This window comes from Mytilus californianus, unplaced genomic scaffold (genome assembly GCF_021869535.1).
Source record: "Mytilus californianus isolate M0D057914Y unplaced genomic scaffold, xbMytCali1.0.p SCAF_7, whole genome shotgun sequence".
Lineage (NCBI taxonomy): Eukaryota > Metazoa > Mollusca > Bivalvia > Mytilida > Mytilidae > Mytilus > Mytilus californianus.
Window position 1 is genome coordinate 100,994,938 of NW_026262723.1, and position 25,654 is coordinate 101,020,591.

General features: G+C 32.1%; 1 protein-coding gene across 1 annotated transcript; it reads right to left on the reverse strand.

Annotated features, from left to right (window-relative positions):
* Window positions 1-4,668: 4,668 nt before the first annotated feature.
* On the reverse strand, window positions 4,669-23,303 carry LOC127709871 (DNA-directed primase/polymerase protein-like). Its single transcript, XM_052215548.1, has 14 exons — window positions 23,171-23,303; window positions 15,865-15,948; window positions 15,089-15,167; window positions 14,215-14,315; window positions 13,366-13,412; window positions 12,590-12,681; window positions 10,989-11,062; window positions 10,582-10,655; window positions 9,459-9,752; window positions 8,779-8,941; window positions 7,636-7,739; window positions 6,761-6,956; window positions 5,958-6,040; window positions 4,669-5,560 (listed from the first exon to the last, which is right to left on the reverse strand). Exons 1-14 carry the CDS (start codon window positions 23,212-23,214, stop codon window positions 5,403-5,405), a joined length of 1,593 nt encoding a protein of 530 aa, XP_052071508.1. The 5' UTR covers window positions 23,215-23,303; the 3' UTR covers window positions 4,669-5,402.
* Between the last annotated feature and the right edge of the window lie 2,351 nt (window positions 23,304-25,654).

Below are 25,654 nucleotides of genomic sequence, written 5' to 3' on the forward strand. Positions count from 1 at the left end.
ATAATCCAAAGCCAAAAACCCTGTTTGAAGAAGACAATTAGTGTACGGTTTTGAATTAAAGATGAATTAACTTGATTTCAGTGAAAGATTAAAGAAGTGTTGATTCTAGAAACCGAAATCACTGTAAGTGAATAGGTTGACGCCAAGTGGGGTTTAACTTTTTGTAATATCTCCTCAGTAAAGATTAAGACAGAATAACAGAGAAAATATAAAACTTATAAGTTATGTCCGACTAAAAAGGAATTAACTGGGATTTCTCCAATAAAGAGATGGGAATTCAGCATTTCATTAATTCAAACCATTTATAAACAAGGAATGCTTATTACTTATTTTTGAAAGGTGCAAGCATATCCGAAGACTTGTACTGAAACATTAATATTATTTTTATCCAACTCCCTCATAACTTAATACAAGGATTTGTATCACTATACAAATCCTTGCTTTATACCATCCACTTCGACAGCTGTGATATCGGTACCAATTTTTATATTGTGTTTGACAATTATTTAATAAGTTAAAACATTAACTACCGTATGTTTTACTATATAGAAATGAAAACTTATGGTTCTACATCCTGTCGACATTATATATCTAAATTTTGGCATTGAACTAGGCCATGCTTTTCTCAGACTGTTTATAACTAAATTCGTTTGGTGTGTACTAATTGATACTCTAGTCAGGGATAACATGGTTCATCTTTTAGTTGTGTTTTGACATTCCTTTCAGTAACTTACTAAGAGTACTCGTAGATCGGTTCTTGGTATCTTTTGTCTTTGTTTGGTTTTTTTTTGTGCATCGGGACAATCTGACGAGTCCAGCAATTTCTAATAGATTTTTAGTTTGTTCCTATGTTTTCCTGTTACACCACTTTCACCGGTTAAGGGAAGGTTGAGCTTTCCCAAGTCAGCAGTCTGTTATTCAGTGGTTGTGGTTATATATTAATTGTGTGTCCTTTTACACCTCACTATATAATGGTGACCGGATGCGGCCATTTCGCGTTTTCTCCTTTCACTTTCACGCGAAATCGAGAAATCGGGAAATAGAGAAATCGAGAAATCGAGAAAGCGAAAACGCGAAAACGGGAAATAGATTTCGCGTTTTCGCTTTCTCGATTTCCCTATTTCTCGATTTCGCGTTTGCAAAGTGAAAGGAGAAAACGCGAAAAGGCGAAATGTCATTGTTAAAAGCAGTATGGTGACCTATTATTGATTAAATCCACGTCATTTGAACTCTGAAGGAAAATTACCTTATTGGCATCCTCTCCACCTCTCCTCGTTTTATAATACTGTAATTTTTTTCGCAAAGATTCAAAGATTGTCTGAAGATAATCCTGTTGTAAAACAAATCATGGGGAAGTTGTCATAGCTTGTTGGCATTGTACAGGTCACGCTTTTATGATTAATATTTTTAATGTAGTTTTCAACTAAAGCAGTTTGAACGTGTTCTGATAGATATTCTTGTCCCTGGAAACGTGGTATATTTATCATGCAGACGAACTTGGACTTAAAACCAGCTTTCTAAATTAATACCCTAAGGATTGGCTGGGTTATAAAAATATGATCACCGCACTTCTACCGTCCGGCAGTAAAACTCATACTAAAGAGCACATGCACTTGTCTCTGAAAAAATCCTATATCTCTTAATATAACACGATTTTTTTTCAGAGACAAGTGCGTGTGCTAAAGAGGTTGTCAGTTAGAAAACATGTTCTTTCTATTTGTAGTGCATCTTGGGGTTTGCCACCTAGGGTTCATAGCCCACCTCCTCCATGATGAAATAAATCTTAACTGTATATCTAGAAAATTATTCAGACCAAACCCCTAAACCATATATATTATTAATTGCCATAATAAGACATTCCTAGTGCACCACAGGTGTTGTCTAGGGGCATTACCCATCCCCTTCATATCCTTATTCTTTAAATATGTTGAAATCAATTCAGATCCCGTCCCAATACCATATATATTCCACATAACCATGAAAAGACCCTACACTGCACAATCAGTTTTGTGACTTAGGGTTGTGCCTTCATATATTGTTAGTTGTTAAATTTATTGTAACCTTTCAGATCCTCACCCTAAGCTATATATATATATATTTACCTATCATGACAATACCTTACAATGCACTATAAGTCTTGACCCTTTGGGTTATTAAAAACTGTTCCTATCCCCAACCATAAATCCATATATATATATGTTTGCGGTATACCATCTTTTCCGCGAGTTTATTATTTTCTATCTAGTATTAAATTTATAATTAAGATCCATTTATTACATCGGTGATCCGTTTATTTGGCAATCGCCAATGGCAGTCAGCAGGGTTTAAGAACATTTGTTGTTCGACCTGTTAGTCAAATGCGTTTTGTTAAAATATACTTTTTCACTTTTTTGGTCTTTTGGAAAATGTTGTTTGTGCTGTATTTAGACCCCTCTAACAAGAAATTTGTTTTTCATGCACACTTATAAAAATTGCGGTTTTTATCCAACGCAACCATAGGTTTGAACTTTGTTTTCAATTTAGACTTGTATATATATATATATATATATATATATATTCTGAAATGACACAATGAAACTTTTCCAATAAACAATAGGGTTTATTCCCTGCTCCTCTCACATAATAAATTGTTTAAATATCTACAACTGTTCAAATTACCACCCCTCAACCATATATATTTTAAATTGCCATGGTAAGACTCTTCTAGTACTTCAAAGTTTTTTTTCCTGGGAGAGAGGGGTACTGCTCCATTCCCTCAATTCATAAATTGTAAAATGTATCGACTGAATATATTTTGATATTCTTATTTGCCGTGAACACCTTTGGCCTAATAAAATAAACTTTCCTTTGCCAGTGTGGCTTCTATAGGTGAAGGGGAGAGATGTATTATAGTACAAGAGTGCACACACTGAAATGTCTCGCCTGCTTTACTGACCATTGATTTTTTGTTGAAAATCTTTAAAAAAATCAAGGTTTTACTAAAAGCATTACAGAAACTTGACATTTTTAAAAATCTATGACAATGAGGTCAAGGTCAGATAAATTGTGTCAGACAGACATATACACCTTACAATTTTTTTTATACATCAAATATAGTTGACCTATTTTGTATGCTAATTGAAAAGCGGACCAAAACACAAAAACTTAACATTGACCAATGAACCATAAATATGAGGTCAAAGTCAGATGATACCTGCCAGACAGACATGTGCACCTTACAATTATTCCATACACCAAATATAGATGACCTATTGTATTTAGTATTTGAAAAACAGACCAAAACACAAAAACTTAACATTGACCATTGAACCATAAAAATGAGGTCAAGGTCAGATGATACCTTCCAGACTTTCCATACACCAAATATAGTTGACCTATTGCTTATAGTACTTAAAAAAAGATAAATTTTTTTTTCAAGCAGTCGCTGAACCATGAAAATGAGGTCAAGGATATATATATATGATTGACGGAAACTTTGTAACATAAGGTACCTGCATACAAGATATGAAGCATTCAGATCTATCTTCTGAAATATAAAAGCTTTATACAAATAGTTTACGCTGCCGCCGCCACCGGATAGTAATACCTACGTCTCGCATATTGCGACTTTCGTCACAGGCGAGACAATAAACTATCCCATCTATTTATTACTGCTTGATTAACTTGTACATGTGTTTTTGTCATTTTTAATACTAATATCCTAAAGTAAGGTGCATTTTCTGAGTTTGATATCATATGTTGGGGGATCTGCCTAGTATTCAATTATTTTAATGACTGAGAAGAAGGGTTTGTTTTTTTCAAAATCCTAGATATTTTTTACAGAATTTGTAATACATTTTCTTTAATTCTAATTGACAAATGCTGAATCAAGAGTTAAAAAGCATTGAAATTTCTGCTGGTTAGAGCCAATAAATGCAGAAAACTGTAACTGTTGGTATATTTCAATCCAAATGAAATAAATAAATATCATAAAACAATCATTCTTTCAAAAGAAACTGATATAATCCCATTCTTTAATGATTGAAGATGGTGCTTTCTATACCTCTAACGCAACAATTATTTCTCGTCTTTGGCAACTTTTGTCAAAAGCATTCACTAACAAAACAAAATCATAACAAATCAATGAAGAGCATATTGTACCAACATTCCAATGAAATATTTATTTTATATATATTTAGTAACCTTAATCTGTCAGATTCTCCTAGTATTGCTTTTATCTTTTTTTTCTACATGTTTTAGCCTCTTCAATTAAAACAGCAAATTAAACATGAGTATTCACGAATGTCTTGTCAGTTCAACAAAATAATAAGATTTTCTACATTGTTTATAATCTCTTTTTCACTAGGTAATCTTTTACGTTTTCACTCATTTGTAAATCATGCAGTGAGCTTCAGTTATATTTTTACTCTATATATTTGGGATATTGTCTTGTATACAACTACTTTTTCATTTTTACATTGAGTTTTTAAACAAGAGTCTCCTTAGAGCCTGAATCGCTCACCTGTTAAAATATGCCATTTTGATATTTATTTTTACAACTCCAAACTGAAGAGAGTTCAAGTGCCATAGGTAAAAAATGATGTAGATGGAGTGGGTGTGACTTCTATTTGTCACTAGATGGAGGGGGGATCGGATCGTATAGTTTTCAAGAAATAAGACAATAAAGCATTTCCACCTTATGTTTTATTTTTAGCCATGATGTCCATGTTTGTTGATAGACAGGAATAAAAACAAAAAAACTTTATACTAGATACTATAAGTATCATTCAGCCAAAGTTTAGTTGAAAATGGTCAGGTAAAGCCACAGAAGAAAATTTTTTAAAACATTTACAACGTGGACAAAGGATGACTACTGACCCAAAGTGCTAACCAACTGAGCTGAAAAAGCATTTCCTTTGCATTGACTTCAAAGCATGCAAGTTAATTGGTGTATTAATTCTGAAAAAGAAACAAAGAGTTTTGGGCACTCTTATTGGTATAAGGTTATTATGAGTCAGTTTTGTCAGTTTTCAAATTAAAATGTCAGGGTGTCTGATGATATATGATAGTAATATATACAAATAGGCATACATGTAGGACCAAACATATAACACCTGATCATAAGCAGATTGATATATATGGTATTTGCTTTATTCATTTATGGCTGAAACAAGTATACTTTAAGAAATTACTGATAGTAAGTTGTTACTTGAAAAGCTCTTACGATATTTAAGTATGTACAGGAATCAAGCTATCTAATATGACTTAATGTAAGTGTCTATACATTCCCATTACATTTAGAGGCAGTCAGTACTTACTTACATTCAGGTAAGATTATATACATTGATTACACTAAAATCTAAACCTGAATGATCTACATGATCAAAACACTACAAGTATGTCATTGTAATTGTGATAAGACTTCAGGTTTTATCCATATTTTCATTTGTTCTGTCATCAATAGTTCTTTCCACTTCCAATGCAGCATTCAAAATTTCCATATCATCCACACCTTCATCAAACTCATCAAAACTTTCATCAAAGTAAAATGAAGGTAATGCTTCCTTAGGAATGGATTTATCTGTATAAATACATTTTACATTAGTATTACTTCAATTTTGCAAATATAAAAAAAATTGACAAAAAATCTTTCATCACTTGCAATACATTATTTAACTTGCTATCAATCAACTGTATTCGACTCGTGAATTGCCATCTTTTCATATCATATCCTAGTCAAATAGCATTTCGTTTTTTCAACATTGTTTTTTTTTTTTTTTTTTTTTATTTCTTTCTTTCATGGTATGAAATGTAAGGCATTATTAACTGAGAAGTTATCATAATATGGTATTAAAAAGTGTTAAAAGTGTGGTTTTATGTCAATATTATGAACACTTTCCTGCAGAGTTTGTTTTATGACTGAATTTTGTATACCTATCTGGAGATTAGGTATTTTTGTCTGTATTATAAATACCTACCTGGAGATTTGTAGCTAATAGATTTACACTCTGGATCATGGCACTTCTGGTAATAAACCCCTCGTTTAAGGTCTGCTAACAACCTGTAAGAAAATAGTAAAAAATATAACAGGAGTGCACACGCTCAAAATGTCTCAACTGCTTTACTGATTGTGAATAAATTTATTTTGAAAGTCTTAAGAGAAAAAAATTATTTAATTAATTTCATCACAGGCTAGACAAAAACTATATGACTAAGAGTGATAAAAATATAACTTTAAAGTTGAACTATGAGCTATTGCTCACTACTGATACCCTCTCTTAAGTATTCAGTAAACAAGAAGTTGATGATTGATTGATGTAAAAATGCATGCTCAGATATAAGCCAGATGGAACCAAAGATTTTAAAATTAGTATTTGGTAATTCTCTGCTGAGGTCACAAAATTTAGGAGAAAGACCAAACAATGCTCAGCAAGGAGTCAGAATAATGGTTGGAAGTGCGATATCATCCTTCTGACTGTGACCTTGCCAGGTAGAATATTTAAAATCTGACTTGGGGTGTCAGTCTTATACTTAGGAGGTTACAAATATTGTCATCATCCTGATCATGCTGCTGGACATTAAGCATCCATCAATCATTCAATTATCCTTTGGATGAATTTTTCAAATATTCAATGCTTTTCTTTTAATGCTTCATCTTGGTTATCAATGGAAGTATTTTTAAACAACTTATATTCCTGAATTTAATATAAATACATGTACAATTAATGAAGTTAATTTTTCAAAAAAGTTTTCACTTTTAAAAAGATTTTTAAACACTAACATGATATTGTTACTTTTGTGTTCTCTTTCTATATTGTGGCAGTATCTATAACCAACAATGTCGTACACAATTAATTCTCCTTGGCTAAAGTATGTCCAATGTCGTATACGACCAGCGTTACTATTTGTCTTTAAGGTAGACGATATAAAATCATCAATTTCTGGATAAGGTGATTTAGTAAATCCTTCTACTATATCTGCAATAAAATTTAGAGTAATTAGTACCAGACACTTTAAGACATACTACGGTAAATTTATTATTCAAATCTTAGGTTGGACGGTTATTAAGTTATTCCACAGAAATGATATAAAGTGCCCTTTCTAAATCAATAAGGACTGCAACTCCTGAACAGTAAAAAAGAAAATCATCAATATCCAACCTGACCTCCAATTTGTCAGAAGTATCAACATATCCAAATTTGAAAAGCATTCGTTGACAGTTGAACACAAGTTATTGCATGCCAGGAGCCACCCACCACCTGCCTGAAAGCAAGCCCATCCCCTTTACAACCCCAAATCAATAACCATTATTCCGTCAGGGAACACGGTTAAAAAGTATTCAGACAAGAAAAGCCAAAAAATTGTACCCCATGTTCTATTTAAAGTACCTATATCCATGTTGGTTGGTTTTGCTATATTCAGAAATAATTCTGGAACAACCTATTCAAAAGATGACTATTGCCGATTTTTCTTAAAATTGGCTTTTTGATTTCAGAGATGTTTTAAAAAGTTTATAATAAACCGATGACAGATGCAAGTGTGATATGAGAAGCTCACACTGTTAATATATCAAACGGGCTTCTTATTTTTATATGTTACTCTGAATACATTATAAGTTGGTAAAGCATGAGATTCTTCAGATTCCTGCATACTAACCTTCAGCTTTTCCACAAGTTTTTGCCTGAACATTATCATTGGATAATCTGTTAGAAAACTGACATTCTAAATCAAACTCTAGAATCCTCAGTGCTGGTGAATACCTAGAACAGTTTTAAATGGCAATACTTTTATTTTAAAACCCATCATGTTATATGTCCCTATACTTAAATATTTTCCTTCAAAACTTCAACCATCATCACAAATGTTTGCATTTAATGTATTTCACCATTAAAATCATACAGAGGAGATAAAAAAAGGTTAACTTTATCAATTAAAAGAAGTAATATCAATAGAGAATGTGAAAAAAAAATCATCTGTCATTTACAATTCAAATAATGGTATACATGTATAGTTTGTATTGGATATATCAGCAAATAAGTTTACCTAAGAGTTTTTGTTTTTAGGTTATCCACATCCGAACAGACCATATGACTGATCAAAAGACCAGGAAGCAGTGTCTTCATTAATGTCCTTACTTTATAAATGTACAGATGATCTATATAGCAAACTTCAGATATGGTATCTAATCATTTGATTGAAGTATGGTGTCAGCATCAGAACAAATAAATACCTGTATTACTGTGGATTAATTTATTTTTGTGGACATTAATTTTCATGGATTGATGAAATTAGCATTTTCGTGGATACTAGACTTTGTACTTTGTGGTTTCGACAAATTCTACATACAAGCCTATAGGAAATTAGTACTTTGTAAGAGACTTAAATTTGTGGTTTATCAATATTATATACACCCTGTTTTACTTTTTATGAAAATATATAAAAAAAATCCATCAGAAGAGACTCAGTTATTTTTCCTTCATTTTTCTATTTTAAGGTGGTACCAAACACCTTGACTAAAATTAATTTGGCTCGTTTAATTTTCAAAAAATTTTGACAAAATATTTACTTTGACCCTTTGAAAAAAAATATAAAAATTTCAAAAAACTTGAACCACACACTTTATCGGAAAAATTTCATTGGATTCATAGCAGTTTGACCAATACTAATTTTGATCATTGAGAAGCTTAATATTTCCTTAACAATAGAATGTGATTAAAACGTTCAGCTGATTTTTACAGAGTTATATCCCTGTAGTGTTATGTACCACCTTAAATCAAAAGTTTCTTGAAGATTACTTACTCAATGTTAGCAATGAGTGAATCATTAAATATAAGATGTTCATAAGACATTACTTCATCTTTGGGCGGTATGTACAGATTGTCTTCACTAATGACTAGAGGATTACTCTTCCCAAATTTTCTTGACTGAAATAATCTGAAATTACGGTTTTTGGTGTAGACACCTGAAAAAACCCACAAAATATGCAAAATTAAAGATAATACATACATAACTCAAAAACAGTAAAAGTGACCCCACCCATATCGTAACTTGACCTGTGTTTGGTGGTAGTAAGCATTGTGTATAAGTTTCAGCACAATTGGTTGTGGTAAAGTAAAGTTAAGAGTGCGGAACTGCAAATTCAGCAATTTTTCCATTTATAAAGGGACATAACTTGAGAACAGAAAAAGTGACGCCACTCAAATTTGAATTTGATCTGTGTATGGTGGTAATAAGCATTGTGTAAAAGTTTCATAATATTGGTTGAGGCAAAACTTAGAGAACAGAAATCAATTTAGGGACGTACAAGGGTAAACTGAATGTCCTCTCCGCCTACAGGCAGAGGCATAAAAAGGCCTACATAAATTAAAATACTGAAGGAAAAAAAACATGATTATGGAATACTCATTACCACTGACACTCTAAAAAATTTGTTTGATTGAAAAAAAAGTTGTAGAGGTTTCCAAATTTGCCTTGCATACCTTGATCACAGAATAAAGTTTCTTCATTATTTTTGTTTCTAACAACCATTGATAGAAGTTCTTCCTCAGTAAATCTGTCCATAACTTTAGAAGCTTTATGATCATTTTTATCCTGTTCCTGAGAATGTCTCGGACTATCTAATCTATTCCCACATGGTACTGTTTGTTCATCAGAGGAATTGTCAGATTTAGAGATGAATGATGTCTCATCAAAGTCTAATACATCAGACAAATTTTGTTTCAATTTGTTTATTTCTGCCTTCAATTTCTGTAATATGAACTTCACAAAATTTCCTGAAAAATATCTTTTCTTTCAAAGTTTGTGTCAAATTTAAAACTTCATCAACTACAAAACTATTGTATAAACATGTTTACTTAAAAGTGTGATATTGGTTTGTGCAAAAAACATGCTTCCCTAAGTTTACTACATGTACATAGACAAAAAGGTCTACTTTCAAGTGATATGTTATGCTGGCAATCGTTTTAATCATGGTGATTTTACAAACTAAGAGTATCCTTTTAACTCTATAGCAGTAGCAATGTAAGGAGGAAAAACGACTGAATTTATCAATACACAAGTTCTTTGGTTATCATCATGAATTGTTTGATTGTTATAGCCTCAGTTTTACTCCCTGGTGTCATTTTAACTCTGTCATATAACCAACATATCCACTAATGTGAAACTGACATATCACCAATTGAAATGTTCCTGGGTATGGCACTTACAAGATAGGACTTTGTGTGATGGTTGATTGAAGGAGGTTACACTAGATGCGTATTTGTTCTCCCTCTTATTTGTAGTGTGATTTTGATTGTTTAACTCCCATTTTTCTGTTTTATACCTGAACATATAAGACATTAAATCAATAATGGTATACTATCTTTATATTCAAATGATGTAATTTGAAAATAAGGAGTGAAACATTACTCTTGTCTAATGACACTTGAACCTAACAACACAATCATTGGTAGTGTCTCAGGACCATTAAAGTGTCACATCTTTTTACACAAGGTTTGAAACGTATGTAACAAAATATACAAATGTTACCACGATAAGTGGATATAAATGCTAACAGTTTTTGCAATCCTCTGTTAAATAATACAACTAGTGGTTAAAACCTACCAGCATGAATATTATCTTGAAATGCAGTTTTCTTCAATTGAAAAATCAAATGTCTACTGAACTTCTTTTCTGTGCTGAAAAAAAAGGTTTCATTATCGCATAACTTGTTTAATTATGACACGAGATAATCAGCTTCGTGAAAAATTCTATGACAGCCTTGTTTTTACAAAATACAATCAGATAAGTTACAAGAATGTATTATCCTTATAAGTTTCCAATGTTAAATAATTTCAGCAACCTTCTGTTGTGCATGTCATTATAGGCCTGAGTAGTTTAAAGGTCATGTTCAAATAAGCAAGAAAATAAACTCCAAATTCTTTGATAAATATGAGTTTTCAAAAGTACTAAATATATTTTGATAACCAATGTTAAATCTTTTACTTCCATATTTTTTTTTAATATATTACCTTGCATCCAGACTTAGCACATGTTCTTTTGAACACTTGACTTTGAAGATTTCTTCCATCCATCTTGTAACATACTGGAAAATAACATATTTACATAACTTCTAGAAGTTAATGCTTTACAGAATTGAATGAATGGAGAGCACTTTATAATTTCCATTTGAGGAAAGTTAGGTTCATAGCAATATTATCCAAATACTGTAAATTCAGAAATTATTGCGAGGATTTTACTGATGTGACTAGTTGACGATTGCAATAATTAGAACTCGCATTACTAAATCATTTGAAAAGTTTCATACCTCTCATGTAGAGAATGGTATTGTTTCTCTAAATACACCAATCAATTCTAGTTGAAACCTGGGAATGAAATATCTATTTCCGTGTTGAAAAGCCTAGAAATTTTTTCTTATTATTAATATTTATTTTAATATCATTTGGACAGTTCTATTTATTGCTGTTTTTGTTTGGGTCCATGATATCTTTAACTGTCCTTGAGTAACTATGGACCTTACCAACTTGACTTATTAACCTGTCATGTAACCGTCCTTGAGTAACTATGGACCTTACCAACTTGACTTATTAACCTGTCATGTAACTGTCCTCTAGTAATTATGGACCTCACCAACTTGACTTACTGACCTGTCATGTAACTGTCCTTGAGTAGCTATGGACCTCACCAACTTGACTTATTAACCTGTCATGTAACTGTCCTTGAGTAACTATGGACCTTACCAACTTGACTTATTAACCTGTCATGTAACTGTCCTTGAGTAACTACGGTCCTCACCAACTTGACTTACAGACCTGTCATGTAACTGTCCTTGAGTAGCTATGGACCTCACCAACTTGACTTATTAACCTGTCATGTAACTGTCCTCGAGTAACTATGGACCTCATCACCTTGACTTGATCATCTATGATTTAATACCTAAATTCTGCTGAAATTGTTGGTTTTATTTTATATTCTTTTGTATCACCAATAATGATTAATTGTTGTTTGCTTAACATCCAAAGGCAAATATCTGTGCATATTCAAGACGAGGACTTTAATAACAATTAATACAATAGGTACTGGTAGGTCATGTTATAGTGAGTTGACCAGGATGAAGGGCAGGAAATTTGGAATGCAGCTAGAAAATGAGGATACATTGGATAGGGACTGAAATTTAGCCTTGCAACAGGCCAGCTACATACCTCTCAGAGTTGAACACCATTAATTACTGTGAAACACAATATATATTAATTCATTATTTATTTCCACAGATTTGTCTCAAGTTTACCATGTGCTTTTATTACCATTATAGGCATGTGGACTTATACTCCACTTAGCAGATGAGATCAATCTCTAAACCTCTAAATATCAAAAGGCAAAACTTTGAAAATTGTTTTCAAATTGTTTGGTTTTTTATGTTTCTTGGTTATTGTCTGATCCAAGCATATGCCACACCTCCTTTTAGTTATGTTTCATTAACATTTGAATATTAGAAATTCAGGGACCTGCAGTTTATGTATCAAATAAACATTTTATATCACGAACAAACAAAGGAAACACTGCATTCCCAGTTTTATATGAGATCTTGCTAATTAAGGCTGAAGATTATTACCTTTATAAAAATATCTGTCATTGTACTTCCATCACAATTTCTATTGTTTTCTTTGGGGAACTCTAAATCAAAATAGAGCTTACATACTGATCCTGAAAGACAACAAATATCACTATCATCCTGAAAAGTAAGTGTTTAATCTACAAAAGAAAACAACAGTGCACACACTGAAATGTATCAACTGCTTTACTGATGGTAATTGAATTTCTGTTGAAAGTCTGAGAGAAAAAGGTAACACAAGTATTACATAAACTTAACATTTTCAATGATCCATGTAAATAAGGTAAAGGTCAGATAAACCCTGACATATGGACATGTAAGCCTAAAAATAATTTCATACACCAAATATAGTTAACTTAATGCTTATAGTACAGTACCTGAGAAACAGAATTTACTATGAAAACTTAACCGAGGAAACATGAAAATTAGGTCAAATCAACTCAGCCAGACATTTTCACCTCGCAATCATTCCATACACCAAATATAGTTAACCTATTGCTTTCAGTATCTGAAAAAGGGACTTAACCACGAAAACAATACAACTATTTCATATACCAAATAAAGTTGACCTAATGTTTATAGTACATGAGAAACAGACCTCGCTATGAAAAAAACTAAACATTGACCAATTAACCATGAAAATGAGGTCATGGTCAGATAAACTTGGCCAGACAGACATGTACACCTGGCAATCATTCAATGCACCATTTTTGTCTTCCCAGGGTCTTATGTATGTTTTTTATTAGAACTACCAAAATGATGTCTATAATACATACCCTCTGGTATTAATTCATAATGTGTCTTCTTTTGTTGATCTAACTGCCTGAAAAAGGTCAACATATTTTGTTTTATCCATATGGTATGGTAAGAAATTTATTTTAATAACACATCATAATTTTCTAAAGCAATATCATATGGTAAGAAACTAACTTCACACACAAGCCAAATCAAGAAATAAACTGCACATATCTGGTAAAGAAACCATACCACCCCTTAATAAAAAGTTATTCTATATCATACTTACTTACCTCACTTATTGCAAATGTGTAATGTCCTTTTTATATTAAACCATCTATTTCAGAAATGGAAAGGTAATAAAAAATATTTTCTTTTCATCTAAGAAAAAGTGAATTTAATCAAATAAAAAATAACAGATATTTTGTAGCTGTAAATGATACAATACTGTGGATTCATTTATTTTCGTGGGTACCAATTTTTGTGGATTGAGGAAAAATTGCATTTTCATGGATATTTAATTTTGTTGTTTTGCCAAAGTCTGCATACAAGCCTATTGAAAATTTGTAATATGTTGAACATCTTTTTTGATTCACCTATAACCACAAAAATTGGTATCGAACAAATAATAATGAATCCACAGTATCTAAAATTTATAGTGTGAAAACACACAAGTAAAATATAAAAATAAAGAATTGTGGTATGATTGCCAGTGAGATAACTGAATCAATGGCAAGAAAACCATACAACTGTAAAATATAAATCAATTGCAAGAAACCCATATAACTGTAAAATATACGTGCATACACCTGTGCATAGTGGACACATTCTACTGCATCCACATAGCACATACATATACATACAGGGGAAGATTCTAACTAATAATGTACCTATAATAATGCCAGAATACAGGATAAGATGCCACTAAAAACATCCTCTGTCCAGTTTCTGGTCCTAAACTCTCACTCTCAAAGGAAAATACATGAAGATCCTGAAATATAAAATATGTATACCATTATCCTCTTTACTAAATGGGACTCTCACAGAAACAAAACCATAGAATTTCTTGCAAAATAATATGAAACATATATGATATGACATTAGTAGATAAAACACTGATAAGTTTCCAAAAACATTTTACCTAATAAGAAGATAGTATAGAATGTTTAAAGTTTTGTTTTGAACTTTTAACCAAACATACAGAGGTCAACTTTTTTCACTGCAATTAAAGCTCAAAAATAAATTTTGTGTTGAAGGTATCCCTAAAAACCCTATTTGTTTTGCCACAAAAAGTCAAAATGTCTACCCTAGAGTTTTTCTTTGCACATTTCGTAATAAATCTTTGACAAAATTGTTGGTCTCCACATATTGTCAATCTAAAAAAAATAATCCTACTTATTCAATGAATTGGGTTTCATATCAATTTCTACAAATTAAAACATATTTCAGGATAATATGTATAGATTTTATTTGTATTGGTAATATTACCATGATTACAAGAGATAACTAGAGTGTTTGGAAAAAAGTCACTAACAAACATCACAAATACATACACAAGTGATGACAGCAGATTATATGTGACCATTTTTGCAAATTGCATTAAAACTAATGGTAATCTGGAGAGAATGTTGTTTTCCGTAAATATGGATAGCTATGTATTGTAGAGATCAGACAGCTACAGGCATACAGAAAAGTATTTCTTATTCATTTATTTTGAATGTACAAAGGGTATAGCTTAAGTTGTCATAAAACCATAAAACATACCGAGGATTTTCTTCTGGCAAAGCTGAAAGCTTCCTGTTGTCTAAAAAATGTCTTCCAACCTACTGAAGGACCATCAATTCTACAACAAAAGATACACTGTATAAGAACTTAGTAACACAGATATTTTTTGTTATTTTGACACATTAACAGAGGTATCCCACATTTCTATATCAAAGTAACAGAAGAAAGCAAATTTAAAAAAAAAATAATTTGATCAAAAATAAATATAAACGTGTACAAGTACACATAACGACAAGTAAATCTGTCAAGTTTGTTTATTTCCGGCATATGAGATTTTGTATTGAATTTTTCTGACAGAGTAACAAAAAAAGTAGACCAAATCTCTGTTTGGCTTTGAGAAACCCAGACATCAATGTTATCCAAAAATAAAATAGGAAGTACACAACTTCACTTCCTGTAAAAAGGTCTGTGCAAGTTTGGTAGCATATCGTATCCAGTACACCCATCTATTACAGTGGTTGTCAGATTTGTCCACTCCTTCTCCTGGTAACCCCCTCCTCCTACATTTCACATACTGCTGGTTAATATATTGTTTATTCTCTGGCATCCTGAAGATACATGAAATATTTGCAACTGACATTACGCAACCATTAATAAATCAGTGGTGTACAAAACCAAATCAGCTAAGATCTACCTTTAGGATTCCTATCTTCACTTATTGATTGGTCAACTTCAACTAAACCCCAGATGTTTGGCTAACTCATTTTAAGTTTACATGTACTGATGAAGTATTCACTACAAATCATACCACTTACCTAGGTCGGAATTCCTTTGGAATTTTGTCAGATTTCAGCTTCTTCACATTTTCATCCAAAACTTTGCTTATGTGATGTATTTTCCTAAAAAAATCAAATACTGTAATGCATCACTGAAAAATTATGATACAAAAAATTAAATAAGAAATTGCATTTTGCAAAGCCAAGTGCGATCTCTGTGATTGATTTTTGGCAAATCCAAAGATTGTTCTTTCAAAAAGGCCACAATTTACAAAACTCAGTACTTTTTGAAATAAAAAACTCAAAGTGCTATATAAAGATATCTGATTAGCCTGATATCCTAATTTACTGTACACCACCTTTGAAGGGAATATTTAACAAATATTAAGCAAAAGCATCCATATACATGTATGGAAATGGAATGATTAAACAAAGAATAATTTGAACATGTTGAATCTGGAATAATTTTGAGTTCTGGAAAATTGAAAAGAAATGCATGATGAAATCTAACCCAATTTAGGAGGGTTACCCATGCATGTTTAGTTTGTTCATACTGAAATATCAGTGAAAGTAAAATTAACCTTAGTCATGCACGCATGGCTGACCCTTTTTGGTTGGGTTAGTTTTCATCATACATTTATCAATTTTCCAGAAATCAAAATTATTCCAGATTCAAATAATTCCTTGTTATTATTTCCCTCTTGTATTGAAGTAATTCATTGTATACATGATATATATTTCTAGGAAACTGATCCAAGCTATATATAGAAGACTTCATTTTATGCTATGAATTGTGATGAAATAAACAGAAGTATTTGTGTCATGAAATAGAAGTTCCTGCACAGTATTATTTATTTTGGAATATTATATCCCCTGTGTTGTGACTGTGACTTTGTCTACATGTCCGTGATTACGCAGTACAGTGTTGACGTTGTTTTCCCGTATTTTGACGTTGTATGATAGTGACGTGAGAGGGGATAGATGTGTTGACGAATGAACAAGATACCTGAATGGTTTGAAGTGTCCAGTGTATGCCGTGTGTTTTGTATTTTATGTAACGTCTGTATAATACATGCAGTGTGAATAAATCGTGACTGTTATTTTCTACAAAGATGGTGTTTATTTATAAATTATGAACGCTCGGAATTCTACGTTTACAACATTGGTGGCAGCGAAAAGAAACGGATCTACGCGGACACATGATTTATTTCTTTATACAGACGGAATGCTTTTAAAGAGGGGAGGAAATATGAATTTTAACACTGAAGGTACCGTAAACAAATTTTTTAGACCGTACGATTTTGACCAAATGTATACTGTACAACAGAAGGACGATACGGCACTGGAATACTTTACAGTAATCAAAATTAAAATTCACCATTTTAAAACTGATATTGGAATTGTAACAGATTCGACCACAGAATGTTCAGAGAAGTATCTAGTCGGCAAAAGTGGACGGAAATGAATCAAACATTTTTGTTCGGTGTTAGCATCAAGGATAAAATAATAATCTAAGGTGCAAATTGGAAAGAAAGCAAAATTGTCTCCTTCAAATATAATTATTTGTTGTTTTATGTGTCTATAAATTATATTTGTCAGCATTTCATTTTAATATATAATAACCATGAGCCTGTGTGACTTACCAGAGTTTGACGGTTCTGAACTTTTTGAAGGTTTCTGGATGAAATTTTCTATTTTAGCCGAACGTTTTAATTTGTCACCTAGTGATATGGCTTTCTATTTGGTTACTTCACTGAGAGGTAAAGCTTTAGAATGTGTATCGTATTTACCACGTGGAGATCTTTATAATGTATCTGTTTTGTATTCTGCATTGAAATGTAGATTTGGTGATATTGAGACGGCTCAGATCTGTAGAATGAAATTGAGAAATATAGCTATGTTTGAACGTGAAAGTGTTCAAGAGTACGTATGTAGAATTGAGATAAATGTTCAAAAATCGTTCCCTGGTGTGAACGATGATTTATTAGTGAAGCTGATTACTGAGTATGCTATGTATGGATACCCTGATGGTGATATTGGATATAGAGTTCTGACTAAAGAACCGTCAACAGTTAGTGAACTTATCAAAGAAATATTGTGGCAGGAACACTGCAGACAAAATTTAAAGTTAGTAGTAAAATCGCGTTGCACCGGCGACAGTGACTTTGAGAAAAATTCTGAAATAGGCACTAAGCGTAAAATTAATTTCAAAGAGTATGATATTGGGACGAAGAAAGTTTCCAAAAATACTGACTTTGATATAAATGACAATAGTTTATATAACCAGAAATTGGAAGAAGACAAATGTACTGTTGGTAAATTATATGTATGTAATAATTCTGTGTATCCGAGTGAACAGTCTGTTTATTGCATTGTTGAGTCATATGAATTGAAATATGAAGAACTTTGTGACGTTTTTGAGGCAACTGAAGTTGAAGTTGCAAAAGTTTCGGACGAAGAGATAGCTACCTTGGAACTTCCGCGCGTTGAACAGCCAGCAGTGATTACTGGTGGAACAGACGTTGTTAGCGTTAGAAAGTTTGAATTGAAATGTCAGGTATTTAGTGACATTGTTGAAGCAACTGAAGTAGAAGTTGCACAAGTTTTGGAGCTAGAGAAAACTAATTTGGAACGTTCGAACGTTGAACAGCAGACAGTAATCACTGGTGCAGTAGAGGCAGTTAACGTCCGAAATTGGTCACCCTTTGAACAAAGTGACATTCTGTTTGATACGTCTAACAGTATTGATGCGATCAAAAATAAAGTACCTAGAGTTTCAACATATACTGGATTATCGACACCAGTATATAGAAAGGACTTCCCATATAAAGAACGTGTATGTGAAAATGAGTTCACGCAATTCAGAGATAGCAATGTCTATGAAAACAGTTATAAACATGATGTATGCTCCGGTGGATCGTCTATGTTACCTGAGATGAACTGGAAAACACGAAAACGCAATTTGTCTTGATTTATCTTTTATTTCGAGGACGAAATATTCTTGAAAAGAGGGAGTAGTGTTGTGACTGTGACTTTGTCTACATGTCCGTGATTACGCAGTAAGGTGTTAACGTTGTTTTCCCGTATTTTGACGTTGTATGATAGTGACGTGAGAGGGGATAGATGTGTTGACGAATGAACAAGATAGCTGAAATGGTTTGAAATGTCGGAGTGTATGCCGTGTGTTTTGTATTTTATGTAACGTCTGTATAATACATGCAGTGTGAATAAATCGTGACTGTTATTTTCTACAAAGATGGTGTTTAGTTATAAATTATGAACGCTCGGAATTCTACGTTTACAACACCCTGTAACAAATATTACAGTATTTATTCAGAATAGACTAAAGGGTATAAAAAACATGAACGAATAGTATGGCATTGTTTATAACAAAGTTTCCAGGGGAACTTCTAGCCTTTATAGTCATTATACGGTGAACCTACAGACTAATTAAAATTGGGGTTTATTAAAAAAATCATGAGTGCACATGCTAAAATGTCTTGCTTACTTTATTGTTCATGATTTATTTTTTACTCGATAGTCCTAAAAATAAAGTTTTACTACAAGTATCACATAAACTTAACATTATCAATGATCCATGAAAATGAGTCAAGGTCAGATAAACCAAGCCAGACAGACATGTACAATCATTACATACACCAAATATAGTTGACCTATTGTTAATAGTATTCAAGAAACTGACCAAACAATGAAAACTAAATATTGACCAATGAACCATTAAAGTGAGGTCAAGGTCAGATGAAACCTGCCAGACAGACATGTACACCTTACAATCATTCCATACGTCATGTATATACATGTAGTTGACCTTATTGGTTATAGTACCTGAGAAACAGACAAACAGGAAAACTTATCATTGACCAATGAACCATGAAAAGGAGGTCAAGGACAGATGATACTTGCCAGACAGACATGTACACCTTACAATCATTCCATACACCAAATATAGTTTACCTATTACTTATAGTATTAGAAAAACAGACCAAAACACAAAAACTTAACATTGACCACTGAACCATGAAAATGAAGTCAACTGTTACTGTCAAGGTCAGATGAAACCTGCTAGACTGACACATACACTATACAATCATTCCATACACAAAATATAGTTGGCCTACTGCTTACAGTATCTGAGAAAAGGGCATAATCATGTAACTATAACATTGATCACTGATCCATGAAATGAGTTTGAGGTCAAGTGAATCCTGTCTGACAGATATGTAGACCTTGCAAGGAACCCATATATCAAATATAGTTATTCTATTACTCATAATACATGTAAGTGAGAATTTCACAAAACAAAACAAAAAAACTTTTTTTAAGCAGTTGCTGAACCATGAATATGAGGTCAAAGACATATGACAGATGGAAACTTTGTAACATAAGGCATCTATCTACAAAGTGTGAAGCCTCCATGTCTATAAACCTCTTAAATATAAAGCTTAATACAAATAATTAATGCTGCTCCTGCCAAATTGAAATCCATATGTCTTGCATTCTGAGACTTTTGTCACAGGCGAGGCAAAAATCATACAGTGCAACACTTTGAATATTAAATTAATATTTAATTGAGTTTTACTTTTACAATCACTATTTTCACCAAAAAAGACAAAAAATAGCTTTTAAGTTTGACATTTTAAATCCAGTAAAATGCATTGAATGTTTTTGTTATTATTGTCTGTTCAGTAACTTAAAAAACATATAAACATTTGGATTTGTTTAATTTATGTAGTAGCTTTATGGTCAACTTCCAAGCAAGGACAGAAGCTCATTTACTCTGCAATCAATGTGTTAAAAGCAGGACTTTGGGAAATTTCAGAGAGCCTAATACTTGCTTCTGAAGTTGGATTTATGATATAAAAAAGATGAAGTCCTCAGAGATAAACTAATAAAACTTCAACAACATATGCACACCCAATGAAACAATCAGTCAAAAAATAAATTTTCTTAAATTCTCTTTCAGACTTGAGCTCAAGATGAACATGATGAAGTGCCATTTGTTCTCATTTAGCAGCAAGGAGAAAACTGATGAATTTTTTACTTTACAATTAAAAAGATTTAAGCTCTATTCCATACAAAGCCATCATGTTTGTCAAAAAAAAAATAACTAGACCACAGAAATGCATACTATACATGTCTAGCACAATATCAATCATACAATACAAAATTACCATCAATTTTACTACATATACATGTAGAATGTAAAATGCCCTGCTGGTCGAAATGTTGGCGCCAGAAATGTCGCCAGATGAAATAAAAAAATCACAATTTGCGACATTGGTGAAGCCCAGCACAATTCCAAGACATGATTTCTTATAACTTTATTTGAATATTTTTAAGAATGCAACATAAATGGACCCCATTGGAAATAAGCTGTATGGCCTTCATGGGCAATCCAGATTAAAAATCAACAATTGTTTTAAGACTTTAGTCGAAAAAACGAGACATAGCGATCCTACATTCCGTCGTCGGCGGCGGCGGCGTCCACAAATATTCACTCTGTGGTTAAAGTTTTTGAAATTTTAACAACTTTCTTAAACTATCCTGGATTTCTACCAAACTTGGACAGAAGCTTGTTTATGATCATAAGATAGTATCCAGAAGTAAATTTTGTAAAAATAAAATTCCATTTTTTCCGTATTTTACTTATAAATGGACTTAGATTTTCTGCCAGGAAACAACACATTCACTCTGTGTTTAAAGTTTTTAAAATTTTAATAACTTTCTTATACTATTTTGGATTTGTACCAAATTGAAAAGCTTGTTTATGATCAAAAGCTAGTATCTAGAAAGAAATTTTGTAAAAAAGTAAATCCATTTTTTCTGTATTTTACTTTTAAATGGATTAGATTTTCTGCCAGGAAACAACATATTCACTCTGTGGTTAAAGTTTTTAAAATTTTAATAACTTTCTTATACTATTTTGGATTTGTACCAAATTGAAAAGCTTGTTTATGATCAAAAGCTAGTATCTAGAAAGAAATTTTGTAAAAAAGTAAATCCATTTTTTCTGTATTTTACTTTTAAATGGATTAGATTTTCTGCCAGGAAACAACATATTCACTCTGTGGTTAAAGTTTTTAAAATTTTAATAACTTTCTTATACTATTTTGGATTTGTACCAAACTTGGACAGAAGCTTGTTTATGATCAAATGCTAGTATCTAGAAGGAAATTTTGTTTTCTTCCAGTTAACATTACATTCAGTCTGCAGTTAAAGTTTTTAAACATATATTAGATTTATAAACTATCCTGGATTTTTTACCAAACTTGGACAGAAGTTTCTTACAATCAAAAGATAGTATCAAGAGGAATATTTTTATTGATTTACTCATTTTTGTTGAGCCTGTGATTAACAGAAAAAGTAGGCGAGACACTGGGTTCCGCGGAACCCTTACGAATTTTATTATGTTTACGCGTCTGCAATTGTTTTATATGGGCCCAAAATCCAAGTACATTATTAGATTCAGCAAATCGAAATCAATCAAACTTTAATTTTTCACCTTAATTTTGACCCACTTGAAAACATGACCCAAAATCAAAATTCTAAATACATGGTTATATCAAGCATATATCAAGAGAACCCCAATATTTCAAGATTATTCAAACCCCATTGAAATTGGTCAGACATAAGCAATTCAAACAAAGCTTTTTGAAAATTGCTTGTTTTTTACCCCTTTTTGGCCCCTTATTCCTATGTTGATATGGCCATAACCCCCAAATTCAATCTAACCTTCCTATTGTGATATTGAAACTTGTAGTGCAATTTCAATTTCATACAAATCCATACACTTATACTCAATTTATTGTCCAGAAACCAGAAAAATGTTTGCTTTTGGCCCCTTTATAGGCCCAAAATTCTAAAACGGTAAGGGCTACAACCATCAAATCAATCCCAACCTTCCTTTTGTGGTATGGAACCTTGTGGTACAATTTCATATAGATTCATACACTTACATACCAATGTATAATGAAGTTATTGTCTGGAAACCAAATGTCTTTGGGTGGTGACGACGACATCGCCAAACAATATAAAGCCGCAAATGTTTGTCAAAGGTTCAAGTTGTTGACAAAAATTTGTTTAAGTCAATAAATTTATATAATTTAAAAAAGAACTAAAAAATAGTTGATATAAAGCCTAGAACTACTCATGCTACTGTTAGGCACAGGGGCTTGTTTCATAGGTCAGATGAGGCTAATGGTTGTCGCTATCCTATATAAAATATAAATTTACTAAACAAGCCCCTGTGTGTTAGGCGGAACAAAATTATATACACTTGTACGTTGAAATTTGGAGGGCGGATTAACCAGATTCGTCTGTATACCTCTTTCCTTTGGCTCCATAAAAATTGTTTGTGGTGACTGACATTATACTTCCGAGAAGCTGAGAGAAAACTAAAATTATGTTAACTTATAAGCTTCTGTAACTGACAATGTGTTGTGTTTACATTTTGCAATTTCCCCGCCAAAATGATTAATAATATCAAAATCAGACGGATTGTGGTATGATATTCCGGAAAAGTCGAAAAAAAGGTTAAGTGAGTGACTGTAGTAATTCTTTTCCTTTTAACGTAGTTTCGGGAAACAGACTAATGTGATATAATGCATCATCAGAGAGAATGTGCGACCTCGAAAAGGGGGATATAGTAAACTGTTCGTTGATATCTACGCCATTGCGGTATTTTACAAACAAGTAATATCTTTAAAAAGGATATCCACCGCTTTCAGATGGAAGCATATATTTCTTTTTTTTTCTTTTTGATTATACTTAACTAAATGTCCTAAATTTGGGTCAAATGTCTGGCAATTCTGAAATGCCGAGCACACGCACTTGTGTCTATAACCAGAGACATATAACAAACTATACATATATACAATAAATTAACTTGTAAAGGTATATAGAGTATTTTCTAACAGACAGGTGCATGTGAAATTAAGATAAAATAAAATATATACAATCAGAGTCTTGTATATATGTATATATATACAAAATAACACATTAATTACAACTTGAATGAAAAACGCTTTTTGAATTTTGAACAGCGAAGAAATGTCAACGATGATTATGCAAGCATTAACTATAACACCTATAAGAACTCTTCCAATAGTTTCGGTAATATTGGCAGTTTTGTAGATTTTGTTTTGCTGTTTTTATCTTTTACATTTTACACCAAGTATCAGTCTTACAATAGTTCAAGTGAACTCTCTCTATAGCCGGGGCTTTGTGTGCACCGCATATTTCACTTGCATAACTCAATAAAGAATTGATGTAAGTATCAAAAAGTAATAACAAAGTGACATAGTTTAAATGCATACTTTAGATATTTCTTCTTAAAGCAAATATTGCTTTTCTACCTTGTTCCGACAGTTTCTGTTGTAACATATCATATTTGCCATTACAATTTAAAAGCACACAAAGGTAGGTAAAATTATCAACAACTTCAATTTCTTTATTACCATAGTACCATTTCTCATCACACGAACTCTACCATGATCTAATATCTTTGGTTGAAATGGAAAAGAGGTAGATTTTGACATTCTGAAAATATTTGCTATGTTATATTTTCTCTAACCATTAAGGTTTTCAAGACATATTTAAAGAAAATAAATACATTTTACCCATATGTTCTATTTTTGGCCATGGCGGCCTTGTTGGCAAAAACACACACTTTATACTAGATACCTTAAGATAAAGTTTGGTTGGACTTGGTTCAGTGCCTCGGTGGTTTCAGATCAAAAGATTTTTGTAAAATTTTAATGTGACGACGGACACCAAGTGAGCTAAAAACGATATATTCAAGTAATGTAATGGTAAGTATCATCCGGAAACGTTCACCATCCCAATTTTCAATACGACAAAATGCAGATATTGAACAGTAAATGAGAGATCGCAGAAATTAACTCAACCTGTACCAATGATTTGGTAATGAAAAATCCAACAAAATCGGACAAAAATTGTAGTGTTTTGTCATGACTTTATGTAAATAGCCCCGTTACATTAGATAAAGCTAATACTAACAACGAACACTGTCCTTTCCCGGATCTTGATATCCATATATTTCTAACGGGAAGCTTAATACTAAAATTTACAACAAAAAGATGATTTTTCATTCCTATTGTTAATTATCCGTTTTTAGATGGCGAAGTTCTCTTGGCACCATCATATGGTGTTTATATAACTCAACTTGTTCGATTCGCTCGTGTATGTAACAACGTATTTGATTTTAACGAAAGAAACCTCTGTATTACTGAAACATTATCACACCAGGGTTTCATTATCACAAACTTGTCAAAAATTTTACTAAATCGGTACAAGAACATTATTCGTAAATATTAATCAACGTGTAGACATCATATACGTTCAGGTATTTCACATCCCATCTTTTTTGGTAATGTTCTATACAAAGCACAAAAATGACGTCATTCACCTCAAAAGCTTACCAAACCTTTAACAGACTTATTCACAAGGGATAAAGTTACAATACTGGCATTTTTTAAATTAATATTGATTCACTCATAGGATCTTTGATTCGGAAATAAACACATTTATTCTAAAACCAGTTGTTGACATGTAGATGCATGTTATGTTTTTCTCGTATAATTTATGATGGCAAGATACTAAACCCCTAACGAAAGAAATTGTGGTTGATTTTCATGTCTTTCAATCAGTTTAATTGAGGTCTGGATCTGGAATGTCAGTAACTGCTAGTAGTTCTTTGTTTATGTGTGTTGATCATTGTCATTTTGCTTAGTTTCTTCTGTTACCTATTCTAACATCGGACTCGGACTTCTTTTAAACTGAATTTAAT